The sequence below is a fragment of the Sporobolomyces koalae genome, assembly GCF_050403365.1.
Source record: "Sporobolomyces koalae JCM15063 DNA, S_koalae_JCM15063T_v1_ctg79, whole genome shotgun sequence".
NCBI lineage: Eukaryota > Fungi > Basidiomycota > Microbotryomycetes > Sporidiobolales > Sporidiobolaceae > Sporobolomyces > Sporobolomyces koalae.
The window spans coordinates 1-21,402 of record NW_027481692.1 but is presented as its reverse complement, the minus strand read 5'-3'; the positions used below and the strand labels follow the sequence as shown (position 1 = coordinate 21,402).

The 21,402-nt window shown below is 54.9% G+C and overlaps 8 protein-coding genes across 8 annotated transcripts; 4 read left to right on the top strand and 4 right to left on the bottom strand.

Moving 5' to 3' along the window:
• Positions 1-3: 3 nt before the first annotated feature.
• JCM15063_000009 (uncharacterized protein) lies at positions 4-595 on the bottom strand (the record flags this gene model as incomplete). The annotated part of the gene is made up of 2 exons (XM_076681587.1): positions 4-90; positions 158-595. 2 exons carry the CDS (start codon positions 593-595, stop codon positions 4-6), a joined length of 525 nt encoding a protein of 174 aa, XP_076531287.1.
• Positions 596-1,275: 680 nt separating this feature from the next.
• Positions 1,276-2,537, bottom strand: RTS2 (Rts2p; the record flags this gene model as incomplete). The annotated part of the gene is made up of 4 exons (XM_076681586.1): positions 1,276-2,071; positions 2,142-2,278; positions 2,346-2,398; positions 2,480-2,537. The coding sequence occupies 4 exons, from the start codon at positions 2,535-2,537 to the stop codon at positions 1,276-1,278; spliced, it is 1,044 nt and encodes a 347-aa protein (XP_076531286.1).
• Positions 2,538-7,017: 4,480 nt separating this feature from the next.
• On the top strand, positions 7,018-7,875 carry JCM15063_000006 (uncharacterized protein; the record flags this gene model as incomplete). Its single annotated transcript, XM_076681585.1, has 4 exons — positions 7,018-7,140; positions 7,249-7,333; positions 7,407-7,508; positions 7,601-7,875. The coding sequence occupies 4 exons, from the start codon at positions 7,018-7,020 to the stop codon at positions 7,873-7,875; spliced, it is 585 nt and encodes a 194-aa protein (XP_076531285.1).
• Positions 7,876-8,323: 448 nt separating this feature from the next.
• Positions 8,324-10,402, bottom strand: JCM15063_000005 (uncharacterized protein; the record flags this gene model as incomplete). The annotated part of the gene is made up of 2 exons (XM_076681584.1): positions 8,324-8,983; positions 9,158-10,402. 2 exons carry the CDS (start codon positions 10,400-10,402, stop codon positions 8,324-8,326), a joined length of 1,905 nt encoding a protein of 634 aa, XP_076531284.1.
• Positions 10,403-10,691: 289 nt separating this feature from the next.
• On the top strand, positions 10,692-12,222 carry JCM15063_000004 (uncharacterized protein; the record flags this gene model as incomplete). Its single annotated transcript, XM_076681583.1, has 3 exons — positions 10,692-10,856; positions 10,937-12,009; positions 12,078-12,222. 3 exons carry the CDS (start codon positions 10,692-10,694, stop codon positions 12,220-12,222), a joined length of 1,383 nt encoding a protein of 460 aa, XP_076531283.1.
• Positions 12,223-12,520: 298 nt separating this feature from the next.
• JCM15063_000003 (M50 family metallopeptidase) lies at positions 12,521-14,638 on the top strand (the record flags this gene model as incomplete). Its single annotated transcript, XM_076681582.1, has 10 exons — positions 12,521-12,884; positions 12,945-12,981; positions 13,047-13,366; positions 13,435-13,449; positions 13,524-13,538; positions 13,637-13,754; positions 13,828-14,041; positions 14,102-14,185; positions 14,251-14,346; positions 14,435-14,638. The coding sequence occupies 10 exons, from the start codon at positions 12,521-12,523 to the stop codon at positions 14,636-14,638; spliced, it is 1,467 nt and encodes a 488-aa protein (XP_076531282.1).
• Positions 14,639-14,914: 276 nt separating this feature from the next.
• On the bottom strand, positions 14,915-17,730 carry UBA2 (E1 ubiquitin-activating protein UBA2; the record flags this gene model as incomplete). Its single annotated transcript, XM_076681581.1, has 12 exons — positions 14,915-15,293; positions 15,364-15,820; positions 15,899-16,053; positions 16,134-16,345; positions 16,431-16,528; positions 16,614-16,684; positions 16,758-16,983; positions 17,058-17,124; positions 17,185-17,253; positions 17,328-17,455; positions 17,521-17,558; positions 17,639-17,730. 12 exons carry the CDS (start codon positions 17,728-17,730, stop codon positions 14,915-14,917), a joined length of 1,992 nt encoding a protein of 663 aa, XP_076531281.1.
• Positions 17,731-17,869: 139 nt separating this feature from the next.
• JCM15063_000001 (uncharacterized protein) lies at positions 17,870-19,977 on the top strand (the record flags this gene model as incomplete). The annotated part of the gene is made up of 5 exons (XM_076681580.1): positions 17,870-18,787; positions 18,872-18,931; positions 19,014-19,371; positions 19,441-19,714; positions 19,815-19,977. The coding sequence occupies 5 exons, from the start codon at positions 17,870-17,872 to the stop codon at positions 19,975-19,977; spliced, it is 1,773 nt and encodes a 590-aa protein (XP_076531280.1).
• Positions 19,978-21,402: the final 1,425 nt, after the last annotated feature.

Sequence of the window (21,402 nt, the reverse complement as noted above, 5' to 3'; positions counted from 1 at the left end):
CATCTAGAAGAACCATTTCATTCCGACCGAGCGGGTGGGTGCAGTGACAGGAGGCGTTCGATTGTATGCCGTAGCAGGATCCTCGAGAGGCTGTTTGCGTGCGACAGGATAAGTCTCGAGGTAGATCGGCTGCGCGTGGGAAGACAGCATGCAATACCTTGAGTTGGAGAGGCGACGAGATCCGCAGGGACCGCACGCTTGTCGAGCTCGACAGCAACATCTTCCCGAGCTTCCTGCCTCTACTTGCGCAAATCGAACCCCGTGTCAGCACAGCGACAAGTTGTCCTCGAAGTACGGAGCGGTGTAGACTCAACGTGTTGGGCCCGACCGAGTTTGTCCAATCTTTCCTCTCGCCGTCTTCGAGTTCATCCTGGCGCTGAAGCTGCCTGCCCGATCGTGCAGTGCCGGCTAGGCTCAACTCCTCTTCCCGCCTGATCGAGCTTTTCTCCTTTTCTATTGCCGCTTCGACCTCGACCGACGACAACCAGGCAATCTTTGAACCGGCAAATGATTGGGTCGAAGAGGTCGAAGAGGTCGACGTTGTACTCGTTGTCGAGTAGTTCGAGAAGACGCTACGAGTAGAGAAGCCGGACATGGTGGTCGTCGTCGATCAGGGGTCTATCCTCCTTGGCTCCTTAGTCCAACCGAAGGACGAAAGCGGGATTGCGCCGAGTACGAGGAGAAGCGAAGGAACGAGAGGGTCAGGTTGTACGTCAGACGAAAAGTCTAGCGCACACGTCAACGGCAATGGGAGTTCCGGAAAAAATTGTACGGTCAGAAGAATCCTTTGCAAAGTCGGGGATTGCGAACCGGACCGATCAGGATTCGGTTCTCTCTCGAAGCGCCGCATGGGTTCGGATTCATGCCCGAGGCACCTCGAAGACCCGTCAGGCCGAACAGGCATTGTCGGTGTCCCCGAGCTATGGCGAGTACATGCTCGACGATTCCAGCTGACTGAACATCCCCGGATTCTTTTTCTAGCTCAACCGCAGAACCGACTGCAAGTAGCTGGACGACTGAGCGATTGCATACATATAGCACATCCATTCATGAAGTACCGTGTATGCGCTACTCGATACCGCCGGGCTGGAAAGTATAAGCGCGCGGTTCGGAAAAGACGTCAATGCTCGACAGCAGTGTATGCACAATCCATTCTTCAGAGCTTGACCAGGTTAACGACAGGGCAGAAGAACAACATGGGGGGTCAACGACGAAATCTTCTCAACGACCAACGAAGAAACGATCGAGCTCAATCAGGCTCAAGTTTTCGAGCGTTCAGTTCCTCCGCCTCTGCTTGCGAGCCATCTCCTCCATCGCAATCTGTTCCATCGCACTCATAGGTGCTTTGCGCTTCTCGGCGCCCGCGCCAACCGTGGACGAAGTTGAAGATGCTTTGAGCGGATTTGGTTTCTTCGCGAGCGGGTTCGACTTGAGGGGGTTGGCTTTCTTAGCGGCTAGAGGATTTGCCTTGGGTGTGAAACCTATCACGGGCTTGGCAGGTGGAGCGATAAAGGTCGAAGTCGGGGCAGGGGCAGGAGTCGCGCTGGTAGAATCGGCTGGGGGCGAGGGTGAATTGCCCGTACTCGGTTGAGCGGCGATGGCCGGAGTCGTCTTGAACGTCAGGTTGAGCGCAACCTTTTCGCCCTCTTCGCGCTTGAGTTCGCCTGTAGGTTCTGGCTCTTCGACTGCCGCAGTAGCGTCCTCCGAGACACGTCCTCCAGCAGGCAGCTCCCCCTTTGCCTGCAATGCCTCTCGTCTTCTCCTCTCGCCTTCTTCCCTCGCACGTTCGATTTGTTCCTGAATCAACTTCCTCTGTCGCATCTCGTCGTCCATCTCACCCCGTTCTTTCTTCTGGTTCGCCTCTGCCTTCGCGAGCGCTCTCGGAGAGTTGTCGATCCAACTGATGAACCACCCTTTCTCAGTCTCGTCGACGTGACAAACTCCCGTCTTGCCGAGATGCTTGGCGAACTCGGTGAGGGACAAGAATCGAGTCGCGTTCATGTGCAGGTGGTTCTTGTCTTGAATGTACTCCTGGTAGACCTGGTTGACTCGTACTCGTTTCGTACCCCACCTGATAGCCGTACATGACCGTCAGCATAAACTCGCTCACGGGCGAGGAGACTAGGTACCGAGAATCTCACCTTCGACTGAGCAATGCAACGAATTCTCCCTGGAACCTCGAAGTGTAGTCTGCGATATGTTTGCCTGCACTCTCTCCAACGAGCAGCATCTGTCTCAAGTGACCCTCCGACATGGTGTGACATTTGAATCCGTTGTCCTGCTCGAGAGTAACCGGTTACACATGTCAGCGAAACGAGAGGGGGAGGTGACAAGTGTTGGCGTACATCGCGACATTGCTTCTCACAGATCTGGCAGTACCATCGGAGCTTCTGCAAACCTGAATGCGGCGAGAATTGGGTCAGCCAAGTCTCGACTCTTGAATCCTCTTGATGCGAAGCATCGGCGAATAGAGGCTCACCTTTGCTCTTCATGGCATTGCCAATCGCTTTGGATGATCCTGCTTCGGCTCGAGGCATGGCGGGCGAGTGATGACAATAGGGTTAGAGATCAAGCGAGACAAGTGGCGCGCGCGTCTCGGACCCCGTGGCGATCTACTCTCGCGACCGATTCGCTTTGTGGCTTGCAGCCGACTAGCTCAGAGATTGTGTATTATAAAGCGAGCGTCAAAGTCATGAAAGAACGCAGCAAACAAGTTCGAATCATATGTATCGATTTCGTGAAACGCAATGAACAACCATACAAGCCGGTACAACCATAACAAGACACACTCAATAGTCGTAATGAAGTCGAAAGCGCAGAGAGAGAGCAAAGATGGGCAAACTAGCGCAATTCACGCAGGTTGAACACGACGGCACCGACAACCGAGACCGCGAATCCTGCGATAAACCCAAACAGAACCAACACGTCCCTGTTCGACGACGATAGCCAAGTTAGGACAGACGCCCCAAATCGGGATAAAAGAGAAAAAGACTCGCCTGTAGTACGCCGAGAATTTGAACCCAAACAGGGTCGACATGATCACCTCGGCCGATACTTGTACCTTGGCGCCCGCGAGCTCGTCGATGATCATGAGGCCGCTCGAGACCTCGTTGACCGAAAGGGCCTCGAGCATGTACTTGAGCGGCGACAACCATTGCAGCCATCGCAGGACCGCCGGAATCCTCGACAGGTTGATGAAGAACCCGGCGAACGCCATCTGGAACAAGTTGATCCTATCCCCCAAGAGCAGCATTAGCAATCCAAAGAGACCGGTAGGACTGCTGCGAGTGAAACAGTGCTTACACCGAGGAGATCAAGATTGCGATGCCGACCTCCGCCACGAGGGCCGCGAGCAAGAAGTTGAACAGTGTCATCGCGATCGAGTACAGCACGAGGATCAGCAGGAATTTGAAAAAGTGAGCGGCCGTGGGCGCGAGCCCGACCATCCAGCTGCACAAAGAGGCCGGGTTTAGTCTTGTCTTGAAATAGCAGCGGGAGATTGAAGGCGTACTAGACGATAACGCCAAGCAAGATGGTCGGAATGAGCCTCAGCGGGATCATGTCGAATGCAATGCGGCTTGTGACCCAGGCGAAAGGCGAGTAGTACGCCCGTGCGCGTTCTCGCAAAAACAGAGAGCGCAGGTGCGAGAAGTTGGCCAGCGCTGAAAGCGACGCGAACGCCAAGAGACAGCCGAGGAAGAATAGAGAGCCGATTCGTGATTGGAATCCTAGTTGAGACATTCGAGATTAACTAGCGATTCGGGGGAAAAGATCAGAGGCGACAGCTCGTACCCCCGATACTCAAGTCTACATGGAAATACATGCCACCAACGATGACTCCGACGAGTACGGCGACGATATTGTGCATGAACTGACGTGGGGGTCACAACAGTGTCAGAGTCAGCGGTCTTTTCGACATTTCAAACAGCGGGCGTCAACGCACGAATAAGGACCAGTCTCTCCTCAGATTCTTGATTTCCCGTCCCGAGAGTACCTCAAACTGCGTGAGTGTGACAGTACTAGGCTTGCGGTCCTCCTCGGCGAGTTGGAACTGGTTTTTGAGGCTGAGAGCTTTCGATACGGCTGTCGTATTCGATCGAGCCTGCGAAGGCACGGTAGGCAACATGCTCGATCCGCCATCCTTGCCGTGGAGTCCTTTCACGCTCGAAGCGATCCGTGTGACTTCCTTGATCGAATCTGCCGATGATCCATGACTGTGAAGTACTGGCGGTCCAGGCGCGAGATCTCGAGGCGGGGCTGAGGCCAGGTCGAGCAAGTCTTTGCACGGAGAGAGTGAGTGATTGGTCCCGGTAGCATCTGCCAACAGGAGGACTCACAATCTGCGGGATTCCAGCCTTCCGGGCATGGGTAGCCTTTCGCAGCAAACCATGCTCTCGATTCAGCAGCGCTACCAGCGTATAATTGCAACCCGCCGAGACCGAGGAGGATGACTTGGTCGAAATGATGGAAGATCTGCGAAGAGGGCTGGTGAATCGTGAGGATCACGGTAGTCGGGCGAGTCGGGCTATCGGGAGCGGGAGTCGTGAGCGCTTTGAGCGCGCGAATGATCAATAGGGCGGAAGTCGAGTCCAATCCTAGTTGCAACGTTGTGATTTCGTGAGCTACGCGGATCACAAAAGTGAAACAGGAGACAACGCACCAGAGGTCGGCTCATCCGCAATGAGAATCGCAGGCGCCGCGACAAGCTCGAGCGCGATACTGACTCGACGGCGTTCACCTTGTTTTTTCCATCAACTGTCAGTAGACTGATCTCAAGATGGCAATCGAACTATAGCTTTCGAGCCCTCACCTCCACTGATACCTCGTTTCTCGTTTGATCCGATTCGAGAGTCAGCCACGTCGAGAAGACCGAGCTGCGCCATAACTTCGAAGACGCGCTTCCTACATGGCAAACAACGAGGGATCTCAGTCGGTCGCACCATGGCGCGCGTCACCGGGCAACTGACCGTCGAGTTTCTTTCGAGATTTCGCCCATCCTCAAGTCAGCCGCAAACGTGATCGCCTCTTTGACAGTACTGGTCGCGGGCAGCGAATCGTGCTGATCGACATAGCCGACCTTGACCTTTTCGGCTCCGTGTCCGTTCGGCAGGATGAACTCGACATGCCCGCCGCGCCTGCCTGCTTTCCGCACCCCGGCAAGTAGATCGACCAGAGTCGACTTGCCCGCACCCGAAGGGCCGAGAATCGAGGTGAAAGAACCGCCAGGGATCGTGCCGGAAAGACTGGGCAGTACAGTACGGCCATCAAGATGGTGGTGAGACGATGCCGTGAAGATGCGCGTGGGTGAGAAGGTAGAAGAGGCCGGAAGCGAGTACGACAAGGCACTCCAACGGATACCGATCGGTGCTCTCGTTGAGGAGCCGGGAGGCGAAGCTTTGTCGTGAGCCGTCGCTAGAAGTGCTTCGTGCTCGACGGCATTCCTCCTTGCTTTTCGCTGTTTGACGAGCCCGACGCCATACAGGGCGAACAGCAATGCGACGACCGCTGCCAGAACAGCGAGACCGGCAATCACCCCTCCGCTGAGAGAGTTGTCGGTGGCGTGGCTCGAGCTGCCGTCGAATGTCGCGGCAATGCTGTTGATGGTCGCCGGTAGCACACATTCGCCCCATCTGCAATCGTTCAAGGCCAATCCAGCTTGGCCAAACAGCGAGTTGAGCACGCTTTGCTTGAAAGAGCATGTTCGTCCGGTTGCGGCATCGCAAGTCACCTCGATCGAGCCCGAGAGTCCGTTGAAAGTGTCTGTCAGGTCGAGAGGCGCGCTCGGGTCGCAGAACGCCGTCCCCGAATTGCAACGGCACTTGAGGTCCTGGCAGAGATAGGACACTGCCGCTTGAGAGGCCGAAGTGCCGATCGCGGTCGTGATATTCGACTGGACGCAAGACGACGCAGCACAGTAGAACTGCTCTGTCAGAGTCGTATTGCCGGACGGCGCCGAGTAGAATAGCGCAGCGGTGATGGAATTATTTGCGCCCGGTACTTTCGAAAGCGAGTTGGCCGGCGACACAGTCTTGTCGAATGTTAGCGACGTCGTGCCCGGAAACACAGACTGTAAGGTTGGGTTCTAGTGGCAAAGAAACAATGCTGGGTTAGTTGACCAATTTGACCACAAAAAGCCTTGAAAAAAATGGCCGCTGGAATTCCGGCGGCGATGCCAAAGGGGACGATCAGGGTATTGGCAAACTCACGACAACAGCGCAGCTGCCAAATCCTTGTGTCCACGTCCACGAGCTCGAACTGCACACAGGGTCGCCTAGTCCCTGCGCGAACGACGCGCCGCCTTGCGCTGCAGCGGCAGTGGCACATGCTGCGTTGGAAGTGCAGACTCCACAGTTCGCACCCTCGAATCCTTCCGTACACTGGTTGTTGCACCCTGCCGTGGCATTACCAGACAAGTTCGTGTTGAACAGCGAGCGGGCGCTGGGATCAACGAGCGGATTCGAGCAGATGAGTTGGCTGCAGTCGGCTCCGCCGAATCCCGACGGACACTCGCATGTGCCGTTCGCTGTGAGTGTACCAAACTGCGAGCACGATGTTACTTGTGCGTTTACGCTTTGCGATAGCGCCGTGCTGAGCGCAACCGCAAGCAAGGCCCGCCCCAACGGCGACAGGGGCATCGATGGCGAGAGAGGGCGTGACAGGAAGTTGAGAGATTCGAGTGGGGGCCGGACGGTCCTCGCTCAGGGAAAAAAGTCCGTTTTTGGCGCAAGAAGGGCGAGTCGCCGGTCGGAACTGCCACTCGTAGGTGGATCCGACGCGGGTAGCACACCGCGAGTGGCGCGGGGTGGCACTTTTCCAGGCACGCGTTCCCTTCAAGGGCCTCGAATTGCGGCCCCACCTTCAAATTCGGAACAGTTCGTGTTTTTTGTCTCCTCTCTCTCACTCTCCTTTCCCCTCTCTCCTTCTTCCTTACCTCTACATTCTCTTCTCTACCCTTTCGTCTCAAAAGCCGTTCCTTCTCCCCCCGCTCCCTCCCTTCCTCAGAAAATCTATATCAAGATGCGCTCCACTTTCGCTGTCGCTGCTCTCCTCGCGGTCGCCTCGTCGGTCTCTGCCCAATCTACGTCGAGCATTCCCGCGTGTGCTCTCACCTGTCTCCAGAGCGCCGTCTCCTCCTCTCCCGTGAGTCATCTCGCCGCCGCCCCTGTGCATTCGGAACGAAGCGGGGAACGCCGACTGACCGTGCTCTTCGATCACTCAACCCGCCCCCACTCTAATGCCTGGAAACAGTGTGCTTCGACCGGAATCACGGGACTGAACTGCATCTGCACGAACCAATCATTCCAAGCTACCTACTACGAGTGCCAGCAAAAGTGTCAGTCTCTCCCTCGTTGTCCGCTCGGCCGCCTCGCTGAGCACGGTTGCTGATGCTTCACCGCTCCATACAGCCTGCAGCGCTTCTGACCTTCAGACAGCTCTCGCTTACGGTGCGACCGTTTGCGCGCAGAACGGCACCCCGATCAACATCTCTGCCGTCCCTTCGGGAGTCAGTGAGTTGGCAAATCCTTTGCTCTCATTCGACTCGATCATGTGACCTTGGGAGAAGCTGGAGCCGACTGCTGACCTCCTTGCTCCTTCACAGGCTCGGCCGCTGCCAGTGGTGTCTCGTCGGCCTCGTCCTCGGTCGCATCGCGCTCGGCTTCGCTCGCGTCCGGCATCTCTTCGGCCGTTTCGTCGGCCTCTGCCGCTGCGTCCTCGGGCGGATCGAGGGCTTCGAGCGTCGCCTCCACTGCGAGCGGAGCCGCGAGTGGTGCCGCCGCTTCGGGCTCTGCCAGGCCCGCTTCGGGTGCACTCAAGAATACCGTCTCGGGTGTTGTCGCTGGAGGTCTCGCTCTCGCTGCCGTCGTTATGGCCTAAATTCTCCATCCTCGTCCTGTTGCCTCAAAGATTAGCATGGTCCTTTCCCTAGTGTCTCATTGCCCGTCTCCCGGATTTCTCAAGTAATTCTCCTCTCCCCGGTTCAGAATCGTAACCCAAAGCTTGTTGTGCGTGTCATGGAAAATGTCATCTTCTCTTCCAGAACTCAGTTCCCCTTCGGCGGGCAAATCCTGCACCCTGAGAACCGAGTTGTATATTGACGGAGAACAATAGTTACGAGTCCCGCGGAAACCCGAAGACCTTCCGAGCTCGGCGCCCTTTCTTTTCCGAGAGGCAAACCCCGCAAGTAAAAGCTGAATGTGCCGGGCACATTCTACCTCGAGCGGTGGCGCATACGAGCTACATTGAATCGCGATTGTGCATATGCAGGTTCACACAGAGAGGGACAGTAGAAATTCAAGGTATGAAATTTGGGTCAAAAAAAGCGCTATGCAGGAGGGTCGCAAAACCGAAACTCGAGTATCGCGTCAGTACCAGTTCGCAGTCCCGGCGTATCGATCCCAAGTCGCTCGACGAGCCGGTCGTTTTGAGCTGCGAGACTCTGAATCAAGCTCCACCGCGGTCGAAGCGAATTTACCTCGTCCCCGGGTAAGAAGTAGTCGACCAGGGATTCGGCATGTCCATGGTAACGCCTGGGCGGGTTCCAAGTGAACGTGGTCGAGGGATCACTTGCGAGCACTGTTTGTCCGTCGAGAGTCTTCCATTGGTACGGGAAGGGATGTTTGAATCCAGACGTGATCCAATCGCGGCTCGTCGCGTCAAAAAACACACACATGTGGCTCCGCGTTATCGACAGCGTTTCAGCCATGGGATTCGTTCGAAGTGACGGTACCTCGTCCGTCACCGTCGGGTAGCTTTCAATCGACACGTACACCTCGCACGAGGTCTGCTCGACCCTTTGTGGTTCCTGGACACAAGGCAGGGGATATTGAAGACAGAAGAGCTCGGGAGGATTTTGAACAAAAGCTGTGATCGTGTCGAAGGGTTCGAGGTTGAGGAGGAACAGCGCATGTCCGATCTTCGATGATGCGACGAACACAACTCGATCATTCTCGACAGAGAGCTGCGAGATGAGGTCGACACCATCCTGCAGAACAACACGAGAGCGAAGTCAGGACGCTGCGCGTGGTCGATCAATAGCGAGAGAGCGAAAGCGAAAGCGACTTGCGAGACACAGGTTGATCGTCTTGCTTTCCAATTCGTCCGGATCTGATGATTGCAACGTTTTCACATAGTCCCAGGTTATCGTAAGTATGCTGACGGGGTGGTCGCCGCTTCTTCGAGGGCTGAAGAAACTCGAGGCGCCGACAACAAAGCGTTCCTTGGAATCGTGGTGCACTGCGGTCCAGGCCCTACCTTCGGCTTCGGCTTCGTCCGACGCTCGATAGAGTGAAGCTGGTGAGAGGGGTTGCAGTTCTCGATGGTCTTGCGGAGGAGCCGGTGGCCAGTATCGGTATCCCGTCTCATCGAAGCTCGCCGAAGTGATTGTATTCATGCCCGCCGCAAAGATAGAATGATAGTCGAGCTCGAGATAGAGGACGCCGAACTCGCCGATGTCTTTGTAGTCTAGCGATATGCTCTGCCCTGCACCCGAATCCTGGACGAGGTTCCAGCGACAGACGGAGAAAGTGAGAGGGTTCTCCTCGCCTTGGGCCGATGCCAAGAAGAACGGGTAGCGAAGTTTCGAGGCACGCGCGAGGGATCCGGTCCCGACGATCATGTAGGGATGGAAGCCTCGACCCACTGGGTTTAGCACTGTAGTGCGGGAGCAGATGGTTTCAAATAGCTCGGGCGTGATTTTGCCCTCAGGCGGAGGATTGCTTGGGTCGAGCTTTGTCGGGTCGTGAAAGCGCCAGATGAGGAACCGGCGAGAGCCAATAGCGGTCGACATGTATGAGACGGTGCCGTCGTGCGTCAGTTCAACATGGCCCTTGTGGCCCGTGATGAAAGTCGTACACCACTCGAGCTTCCCGTCGGTGTCGAAGGCCCATACGCCCCCATCGGATCCGGTCACGATGTACCATCGAGAAATGGGGTCAATCTTGAACCTCCAGAACGAGGGAAGTCCCGGCAGGCCAAAGCGTTTTGCAGCGCCCATGTCGAGTTGCTTTATAGTTTGAAGGGCGGTGCGACCGGTCTTCCATCTCTTGTGAATCTGTGACACGGTTCTCGCGTACGTGGTCCAATCTCGCACATGGTCCAGCGCGCCAGTCATGGATCGTTGTTCACGAATGACCTGTGCGAGTTCGTCACCGCTAGTCTCGCGATCGAGGTTGCGCTTGATGGACCACCCTCGAGGCTGGACTGGATCCGTTGCGCCTGCCGTTTTGGCATCTGCGAAGCCCTCGGTAATCGAGATCGCTCGACTGATGTCTTGCGAGAAGGCTTTCCAAGCGGCATTGAGAGACGAATGCGACCGGATCGCCGATGCGAGCGTGACGAGGTCGGTATATCGTAGGATGTTGGCCTTGACCTCGAGCGGCAGTGCTAGGAATGTCGTCTGCATGCTTGGCTGACTCTCGGGTGCCTTTGAGGAGGGATTGGAAGCGGCTCGACCTCTGTTGCGTGCAAGTGTGTTGCAAGGTGGCCGCAGTGTTGACGTATCCTTGCGTGCAAGTATCGTCAGAGAAGCTGCTGCTATCGACGAGTGTACGAAGCGGAGAGATTGCCGAAGCGATTCACGAACAGCACGCGCGCGCGTGACACGTGTCGCGTCGGCTGCGCGCGGCGCGGCTTCACTGATTCGACTTTCTCAAACGATCAACGTCGACAACGCTCGCGTGACCTAGGCTACGATGCCGTTGCCCATCGCGATCCATGCTTTGACTTCGTCCGACATCGTGTGGCAGCTCACAAAGTGGTCCGGGATCGCAACTGCAGCCCTCTCCGTTCGGAGCTGGTCCAAGGGCTACGTCTGCCGCGAGGAGAAGGAGCTTGCAGGCAAGACCTACATGATAGCTGTACGTTCTCGTTCGAACTGTGAGCAGAGATGAAGCACACGCGCTGACTGCCTGACTCCTCCTCGTGTGCTTGGTGACAGGGTGCATTCTCGAGCACTGGTCTTGAAGTACTGCAGTTCTTGGCCGCACAGGGAGCACAAGTTATCGCGCTGCACCCGGATCCGACTTCTTCGGCAGTCGTCCAGCTATTAATGCTGTTGCGCTCGACCTCGTCGAACGAAAGGATCTACGTCGAGCAATGCGACCTCGCATCGATCGACAGCATCAAGGGTTTCATTCAGAAGTGGCAGAAGGACGCCAAGAGTGGCATGGTGCAAGATCTCGAAGCGAGGATCGACGGCATCGTGTTCTGCGACGGTGACGGCGGCGGCCAGGAAGGAGTCGGGTATGGCATAACGCCCCGTCAGATCGAGCAAGTTGGCACTCAAGAGACTATGAGCGAGACGCACGCAACGCACCTGACGGGGCGGCACGCACTGGTGCAGCTCCTGCTGCCAACCCTGCTGCGCTCAGCCGCGACTGCAACTTCGCCCATCCGTATCGTCAACCAAGTCTCGCCGTTCTACTCGGCTATCTTGCCGACCACCTTTCAGCCTCTCGCCCTCGACTATGCATCGCGACCTTATCCAACCAAGGCGCCCTGGCTTGCAGAAGGTCAAGTCGCTCTCGCGTCTGTCCTGCTCTGGCGAGAGTTCCAGTCGCGAATCGATCAGACTTCCGCTGCCGCCCCGTCTGCTGCAACGAACCAAGCTCCGAGCGTGAGCTCCGCAGAGCCTCCTTCGAATGCTCTTCCGACATCTTCGCCGATTCTTGCCTTGTCTGTCTGTCCTGGCCTAACTCGCTCTTACATCCGTCAAACCCTTCGCGCCTCTCCAACACATCCTCGATACTCCCCGATCGGGTTGGCGATTTACCTTGTCCTCCTACCCTTCATCTGGCTCTTTGCGAAATCTGCGAGCGAGGGTGCGCAAGTGATACTCGGCGCTCTCATGGCCGACACGGTCGCAGAGGGTGAAAGAGGCAAGAAGCAGAAGAAGCGAGTCAAAACTCCCGAGGGAATCCTCGTCGAGGACGAGGAGGAGAAACGAAAACGAGGAGAAACGAGAATGTTTGTTCAAGGTGGCGCTCTGTATCGCGAAGGCCTCAAAGTTCGGTACGGTTCTTCGCTTTGCATAACTCGGTCAGACTACGAAGCAGGAGCTGACGGCTTTCGGTTCACAGTCTCCCAATTCTCGACAATTTGCAACCAGACATTGCGAACGGATTGTGGGAGGAAGAATCGAAGCGGGTCGAGAGGTTACTCGCAGCCGCGGTCAAAGTCGAGAAGGATCAGAAAGAGGCACAAGACAAAGCAGCAGCAAGCTAGCGCAAGAGAAGACGGCGAGTCTTTCGCTTTTGTCTTGCTAAATTTGTACATACCCATCTTGCATTCGCATCCTCGTTTAAGACGCTTGCACAAGCTCTCGGCTTTACACAATCGACCTCATCTGAGGGACTGCCTGTAGCGCGAGTTTATGCGGGGTCCAGACCTTACAAAGTACAAAAATCAGCTGATATTTGTCTCGGAGGAGCACACCCCGCGCATGTTATGTTGAGCGAACGCTTGTCGTTCTTTGCTCCTTCGATCCTGAAGCTCCTTTGTTCGTTACTTCGATTGAGGAGGGATGGCACCTCACAACCGCAGCTTGTCAAACTCGTCTCCAGCTATACGGGCCGGTACGCTCGGTCCCAGGATCTCGTACATTCCGCTTACTTCCGATTCACCGACGTTGCCTTCGATTGTCACCAACTCCGAAGGCGTAACGTTTCAGCTCGATCCTTCGCCAACATCTGAAACATCGGGTCTCGTTGCCGCGACGATTCCTTCGTCAATGTTCGATGACGCCGCGACGAGTGTCTCGAGCCTGAGTCCAGTATCCGTCGCGAACTCGGGTTCCTTTGGTATCGAGAAGGACATCCATCTAGTCACCTACGAAAGCTGGACTGATTTGCGACAAGACGACATTGCCCTGATCAAGCGTTGGAACGGTTCGTCCGAGCGACTGCTCTTCTCTGACGGGGTACACCAGCTGATACAGATCGCACCAGACTGGAAGACACTTACCTCGACAGTAGTAGTGACAAAGTTTGAGCCTTTCCCAATCTCTGTACAAAAATGCTTCCAGGTTGCTGATTGTTTCGCTCGAGCAGCACCCAGGAAGTTCCAGAAGTGGTCACGATCTGTACTACGCTCGGAGTCGAGGATCCCGTAACTGCTGATGGGGGAACCACGACCGAAACGATCTACAAAGGCGCTTCAACCCTAACCGTTCTCGGACCTTCGTATCTGACGCTCACTTTCTACCCGACGACAACTCTGTTGCAAACTTCACGTACGACAGTGGCGACGGCGACGCACACGAAGACCCAAGACCCGCAACGCCCGAAACCTCAAGAACCCTCCGATACTGGCTGTTTGCCAGGAGATGCCAACATCAGGGAACAGACTGGCCTGGTTCCGACTCATGATCGTGAGTTTCTCTCAAACTTCTGCTTCCGCTCGCAAACTGGGAATACTCAGGATTCGAGGGCATTATAGAAAGCATCACACTCTGTGCGTGCGATCAATACTCTCATGGTTCGCTTCTGATCTCCTTCCTGATTTTTCCTTCGTCTCGCCCGTTCAAGATGTCATCGCAATCTGTGAGTACTCTTGATGAGTGCGTGCAAGTCGTCTGCCTCTAACACACAGATTTCACAGAGTAACATCTTGCAAAGCTTGTCGAGTCTTTCATTTCAAGCTTATTCCTTCGCGTCCCCTGGCAGTATCGTCGGCATTGCTATCGGCTGGAACTTGTACGGTCTGCGGGATATCTTGTACCCATTCAAGGTCTTCACAGTCTCGATTCATGAAATTGGGTAAGAACCATCCTCTGTCTGCGACAGAACAACTTGAATTGACAGACTCGCTATATTGTTTCTCACGCACCAGACATGTCTGTGCAACGATCATGCTAGGGTATCGGATCGGCTTCTTCAGCATCGACCCGAAACTCGGAGGCGCGACTCGAATCTATGTCGGCAACGATCGAGAACATCCTCTACCCTTTGGAGCATTACCGGCTGGATACGTGTTTTCGATCTTGATTGGAGGCATCCTCACCTTCTGTGGGTTCAATACTCTTGCGAGCAAAGTCGCTAGTTTCGTAAGTTTGTGCGGCTTCAGGACCCTTCGCTCGGGCAGTGATAAGCGGTTCATACCCTAGGTCATCGGTCTGTGCTGGATCGCAGTATTCCTCCGGGTCGGATTTGCAGCAAAAGTCATGACGCTTGGAGCGATTGCCTTGATGGTGAGCTTGGCCCTTCATCTCTCGACAGTTTTCTTGTTGATTATGACTTCTCTCGACAACTCAAGGTCGGCCTGTGGTTCGTCGACCATGCGTGGCCGCTGCGCCTTTACGTCCTGTTCCTCGGAGTCATGTCTTCTTTCTACGTATTGTGGGATGCAGCCGTGAGTTCTCGTGTCTCCTTCCCTCGAAAGCGTCCGTACCGAGCTGAACCTTTGAGAAGAACGGTCTCTGACCGTGTTGTTGCCCTAGGACGACGCATTCTTCGCGAAACAGTACCCTTGCTGCCCTGCTTTGTTCTACGAGAGGATCCCAGCGTTGAACCCAGGGTTGTGGACGTTGGTCTGGTTCCTCGTCTCGTTCATCTTGTTTGTCGGGTTTGTCCTTGCAGGACTCGTGACTTGGAAACAAAGCTCGCACGCGATGCGTTGTCAAGCCGATACGTTCTTGCCGTAAGTCTCGATTTTCGCTTGGAATCTCCCGAGCACAGAGTCTGGGCAAGACCTGCGGTTCTCGCTGATGTTCTCGTCATTTCCTCGCATCTCTTTCGCTCAGAACTTGATGTCGTGCGTCAAGCTCTCAGTCTTCTATTCGGTTTCACTTCAAGTGGTAGTTTCTTATTTCGGGGCTTCGGGGCAATCGAGAGGTAACCTTGACAGTGAGACGAGTGTATTTTGACTCTCTCTGTCTAGTATCCTTGTTTGTGATATCCGAGAGACGACGAAGGAGCTTTCAGGTGAGATCGACCACATCGACCTGAGTCTGAGACTTCTTGTCCTTCTTGCTCGGGCTCTCTTCCAATTCCGCCTCGTTCGCACTCCGTTTCTTGCCCACGATCCTCTCTTGTTCCTCGTGTCCGTTCAAACTGTCTTGTCCCGCAATCGCAGCTTGTTGTAGAGCCTGTTTCTCAAGTTCCTCCTTTCGACTCGTCGGTTCGACAATCACAATCTCGTCTTGATCTTCGTCGATCGCGAACGTGATCTCGTCATCGTCTTGAGGTTTGGATTCGGACTCGTCAACTGCAGGTGGTGGTACAGGTTTCTTGGGGACCGAAGTCGGGTACGCGGACAAGTCGAGTTCGAAATCTTGTGTCGAATCGTCCGGCAAGTACCTGATTGGAAAGAATCCAGGTCAGAACATCCCGAAAGCTTTGGAACTTGCAATGAAAAAGGACTACTGACGATCCGATCGAGAACGAAACGGGCCAATCGTTGTCATCGTTCTCGACGACCAAGAATTGACCGACTCCACAGTTCAATTTGTCATCGAGACTCTCGTCTCGATTGTCTTCGAAATCTTCCGTTTCGAACAACAACCTCGTCCCTTCCATGACGCTCAACCTCTCCTCTTGACCTTGAAGGTTCAACCTCGAATCGAGACACACTTGATCGACGAATTGACCCAATCGGAACCCACGTTTGAACCGGATCGGGACGTACACGACTCGACACACGGCGCAGAACGGGTTCGGACTTGAACAAGGTCCGACATCGAAGATCTTGTCTTTTTGTCGGTTCAACCACACGGTGCGTGCTGAAGACCATTTGTTGCGCAAGTGCGCAAGGGATTGGAGAACGATCGCACCAGCAATGATCGCGTTCGTTGTCGCGATCGCAGGAATGATGTTGCCAGCGTACTCTGTCGAAAGCATTCTTCGAGATCAGTCCAAGTTCTCTCCCTGCAGAAAAGCAGGAAAGCGTTTTGTTTCAGTTTTACCTTTGACTTGGAATCGAGTTTGCGATTCAATCTCGAACGCGCTCGCACGGAGGTTTGCAGCAGCGACGACAAAATCAAGAGTGTCATCATCGTCCTTGTCAAAACTGAGCGGGTTCTCTCCTGTCGGATCGATCCGTTTCCTCAATCGCTCAACCCTTGTAATTTCACCAGAACCAGTTCAAGTCAGTCTCTGGCATTGAAGAAGGCGTAACAGCAGTGTTGGATTTGTACTCACGAATCGACAAAGAGATCGAACGAGTCTTGCAGGGAGAGTTGCCTTTGATCCTTGATCGTGCCCGTACCTGCCGCTTCTGCCACAGTCGTCATTGTCGTTGTTGTCGCAGAAGCGCAAGATGACAATTGTTCGTAAGAGAGCGCGTGGGGAGGTTTGCGGTGATTCCACATGTCGGTCATGAGCAACAGTCGTTCAATATCTGCTTGGTACACCTTTTTTTCCCCGTTCAAACCCCGCAGCTGTTTTAGTTCGAGTGCCCAAAAGGTAGCTGAATCTAGTGAACGCAGGTTCTCTCACCTTTTCAAAGATTCTCTGAGCCGCTCCTTCTCGAGTGAGGGTCGACCTCAATTCTCGAACGGCTAAAGCTTCTTTACGCAGTTCTTGAATCTCGTCAACTGTCGACACGTAGCTCTCTCGTCAATCTTCGGGCCCCGCGAATAAAGAGGGCGAGAGATATGGAAGAAAACAAAAGAGACTCGCCATTTTCGCCATTCTTTTCAGCGTCGTCGAGTTCTTGCTGGTCCGACTCGTCGTCGGCACCAAACAATTGTCTGTTAGAGGTTGAAAAGGCGTCGACGGTCAGGGGATACGACAGAGAGAGAGAGAGAGAGACACGAGACGTACGGGAAGAGGTAAGATTTCGCCCAAGCAATGCAGTGATGTGCGGTACTCGGAGTCGACCTGATCGTACACACGGCGAACGTCTTGGGTACAGGTTTGCCCGTGCAGTCGAAGCAGTCGGTCTCGTTGCCCTTGATGGGTTGGACCTGACCGCGGTAGCCGGACGTGCCCGACTCGATCAGCGGAATGTTGGACGCGAGGCACATTTTGTTGACGTGTCTTCGCGCATCTGTCGTTGCGAGAGTTTCCAGGTGAGTCCAAAGTATGGTTTCTATCGAAGATATCGAGGTTTGAAATAGTTACCGAGGTTGTCGAGGGCGTTCATGACGAAATCGAACGACTTGAAGTAGTCGACGTTGAACTCGGTGTCCTGCAAGGGAGGGTCAGCTCGGTCAAGTGCAGTGCGAGGGCGGAGAACTTTGAACCGGACCTTGATGTTGCGATGCAGCGCGGTGATCTTGACATGCGGGTTGAATTTGAGCGCCGTCTCCCGCGCCACCTGAGACAGAGAGGACGAATCTGGGGTCAACGACAAGTCGTCAAAGAGAAAGGGAGCAAGGAAAAGCGACTTGCGATGGATTTCGGACGCTTGACATGCTGCTTCTGGAACAAAAACTGTCGGTTCAGGTTGCTCAAGTCGATCGTGTCAAGGTCGAGCAGCTCGATTGCGCCGTGTTCGCCCGTGCCATAGCCGGTCATGACTGTCGAGTCGAAGCGCAAGGTCAGGGCAGAGTTGCGAGCTGCGGTGCAGAGGGGTGGCACGAACCCATGTTTTTGAGCAGCTCGCATCCGATTCCACCAGCACTACGGGTATCAGCAATCAAGGTCAGGAGTCACAGCGAAGCACATCGACAGCAGAGAGAGGGAGAGCGAGATGAGCTCACCCGACGACGAGCACGCGCTGGTTCGCGAGGCGCTCAAACAGCTCTGCGCCGAGTACCGCGCGAGGCGATGCGTATCGATCCTGGTGCGCCATGAGAGACTCGGTGCAGTCGCGATGATGATGAGACGAGCCGAAAGTCGTTTCCTCGATTCCGATCTCTTGACGCGTCTCTCGTGTTGCTGCACTTGGACGACCTTGCCGACCCGACCCAGCGAGCAGGATAGTGATCAGGATGACGACGCTGCCTCCGCCCGTGCAAGACAGTGTCCCGCTCGTGCCTCCTCCCGTCGCCCCCACACCCTCGTCCTCGTCCGCTCCTGCCTCGAACCCGAGTCGACCTGACGCCCACACGCAGAGGTACGACCGGCAACTGCGCCTGTGGGCCCATTCGGGCCAGACTGCGCTCGAGAACAGTCACCTGCTCGTCGTTTCTTCCAACGCGACCGCGACTTCGACCCTCAAGAACCTCGTCCTGCCCGGCGTCGGCCAGTTCACCCTCCTCGACGACGCACTCGTCACCCCACAGGACCTCGGCACAAACTTTTTCCTCGAACCCTCCTCGATCGGCCTGCCTCGAGCCGAACAGGCCGTCCAGTTCCTCGGCGAACTCAACCACGACGTTAAGGGCCACGCGATCGTCGAATCCCTCACAACGTTCCTCGCGTCGGGTCCGGAGCGACTCGCCCCGTACTCGCTCGTACTCGCGGTCGACGTCGAACCCGTCGATGACCTCGTCAAACTCGCGAATCACGCATGGCAACTCGGAATCCCCCTCGTGCGGGTCGAGTCGTACGGATTCTTGGGCAGTGTCACGACTCAGGTCGAGGAAGTCGCCCTCGTCGAGACGCACCCGGAATCTCTGATTGACCTGCGGCTCGAACATCCGTTCCCCACCCTGGTCGAATGGGTCGAGACCGCGTTCCCACCGTACGAAGACATGGACAGCGCCCAACATTCGCATGCACCCGCCGTTGTCATCCTCGTCCGTGCGCTCGAACGATGGAAACGTACGCACGACGGCAACACCCCGCAAGGGTTCGACGAACGCAAACAGTTCCTCGCTCAGGTCGCACAGGACAAACGATCAGGAGATGCCGAAAACTTTGATGAAGCAATTGCACTGTACCGCAGAGCGGGTACGAAACGTCCAGTCAGGCTCACACCTCTCACTCCGTCCCCGTCTTCTCGAGACCACGTTGACCCCCTAACAATTCGTCGTTCTTGCTGACATCAGGTACCTCAAGATATTGAAGACTTGTTTCAAGACGATGCCTGCAAGAACCTGACCCCTCGAGTGAGTGAAATCGCATGCCGAACTCTGCGATTTTTTTCTTCAAATCTGACCACGGGTTCTTCCCCATCGATTGTTGAAACAGTCTTCCAATTTTTGGGTCCTCTTGCACACGCTCGAACTGTTTGTTCGGCATCCTTCAAACCCGGCAGGATTGTTGCCCCTGACTGGAGCCCTCCCCGACATGAAATCTCATTCGGTCACCTACACGACCCTCCAAACCTTGTACCGATCAAAAGCGAAACAAGACTTGAGCTTGTTCCGACAAATTTTGAACGAACAGGTCGTTCCAAAAGTGACTGAACCAGGGCAGGACTCGAGAGAGTTTGGTCAAGACGAAGTCGAAAGTTTCGTCAAACATTCCGCGTGGATCAAAGTCTTGAGAGGGAGGAAACTCGAATCGGTGATCGACCCTCAAACAAGTCTCTTGAATGGCAAGATCAGTACGGGTTTTTCTTTCTTTCTCTCTTTATTTGGGTCAAGCTCATTAGGGGCTTTTTTTGTTTTATCAGACGAGTTGCTCGAACAAGCTTCGTGGTCAACTCCCATCGACAATTCGATCCCGATCTTGCTAGCATTCCAAACTTCTTCTCGATTCTACTCGAAACATCATCGTTACCCAGGGTCGCTCCCACCAGATCAAGATTCAGATGGAAAAAGAGACTTGGAAGAGATGAGATCCATCATGAAAGGGTTGTTGCAAGAATTGAACTATTCGAGCTCGAGCCCCGATCTCGAACAGGACGAAGGTTTACCTGAATCGATTCTCAACTCTTTGCAAGAAATGTTGGTCTCGTTCTCTATCTCTCTCTCTCTCTTGTTCAATCCTGAATCAGCCCAAGACTGACTAATTTTGATTTGGGGAATGGGTAAAATTTTTATATAGTTGTCGTTCTTCCCATTCAACCTTGCCACAAACTTCAGCATTGTTGGGAGGGATCGTCGCACAAGAAACGATCAAACTCGTCACGAAACAGTACGTTCCATTGGTGGGAGACGTGTGCGTGTGGGACGGGATCACGAGTATGACGGGTAGAGTCAAAGCTTGAGATTCCTTTCTTTTGTTTTTCGTTTTCCGCGTTTTCTGCTTTACGTTGTCATCTGGGTTTCGAGCGAGGACACAAACAATAGAAGAAAGAACAAACTGAAATAATCCCACTTGTCAATGTTTTCCCGAAAGATGGAGAAGACGGAACATGAGAGGGTTGGCAAGCAGCTTGTCTGGCATGCATGATAAACACCGTCTACAGCCATCGACGCTATAAGATTTTAGATTAGGAGATGATAAATCATATTCAGAAATTGCAAAAAGGAGGAAAACTGATGAGACATTCCCCATTGGCCAAGGGGCCCCCACCGGCGACGAGCCTCCATTGCCGCAAACCTGAACCTCGAACCGATTCGATAGGACCAGAGGGCCACCAGCGGGTCCGGCGCTAATGAACGTATACACGGCAACAGCAATCGAGCGCTCCGAAGCGGTCCCGATGACTGCGGGAGTCACGAGAGAAGGCGCAACTTTCGAAGAAGAAGCGGTCCCTTTCGGTAACTCGGACGTGGATCATCGGATCATGAAGCAATGCAACGCCGAAGGACGCAGATCCAGGTCGGCCACGGTCTCGTCAAGACAAGTCGCTTTGCCACCGTTCTGCTCGCCGGTACCGTTCTCGAAGAGACGGGAGAGCTTTCCGTCTGCTGTACATAGGACGAAGAGCGTGGATCCTGAGGAACGATGTTCCGATGGGGAGCTGAGGTTCATCCGTCCGAGGGACATGCTCAACAACTCGCCAGTACTGCGCTCGAAGAGGCAGGATTGTCGAAACGGTCGACGTTCCAGAAGAGGATCAAGGAGACCTTGCTGTCTGCTTCATCAAGCTAACGCGGGATGGAGGAAGGCGTGGACTCGACTGAGGTTGTCGTCGCACTCTCTCGCGGTTGAGAAGTTGCGGCATCGAAAGGCTGAGCGTAGCCTCCGTATTCGCTGACTGTGTGCTGACGACGTTGAAGACGAAGAGCACGCCCTTTTGAGATGCCAAGGACACCCTCTTTTGCAAATTTACAGGAATTTGTTGTCGGAGGAGGTCTCCAAATCGCTTTCGCACACGACTCGTTCTGGGATTTCGTTTTCGGTCGTTCGTCTTCGGAAGGTCTTCGACTCGACAGACTCAACGATCCAACGCAGCCTCATCAAGTTCGCGGCGAACGTCGTCAAGATCTTCGATTCCATCCCGCTCAACATTTAATTCCCTCTTCCTCTCTACCTCGTCTCCGCACTTCTCGTTCCCGCGTTTCAACCCTTCTTTGCTTTCCTCTCGTCGATACTTATTGATAGTGGGTACGGTTTTCCCTGCAGGTCCTATCCCTCGAAGTTTTTCCTCCGGCCTGCTCTGTATAAATCGGGGGGGGGGGGGGGGGGGGGGGGGGGGGGGGGGGGGGGGGGGGGGGGGGGGGGGGGGGGGGGGGGGGGGGGGGGG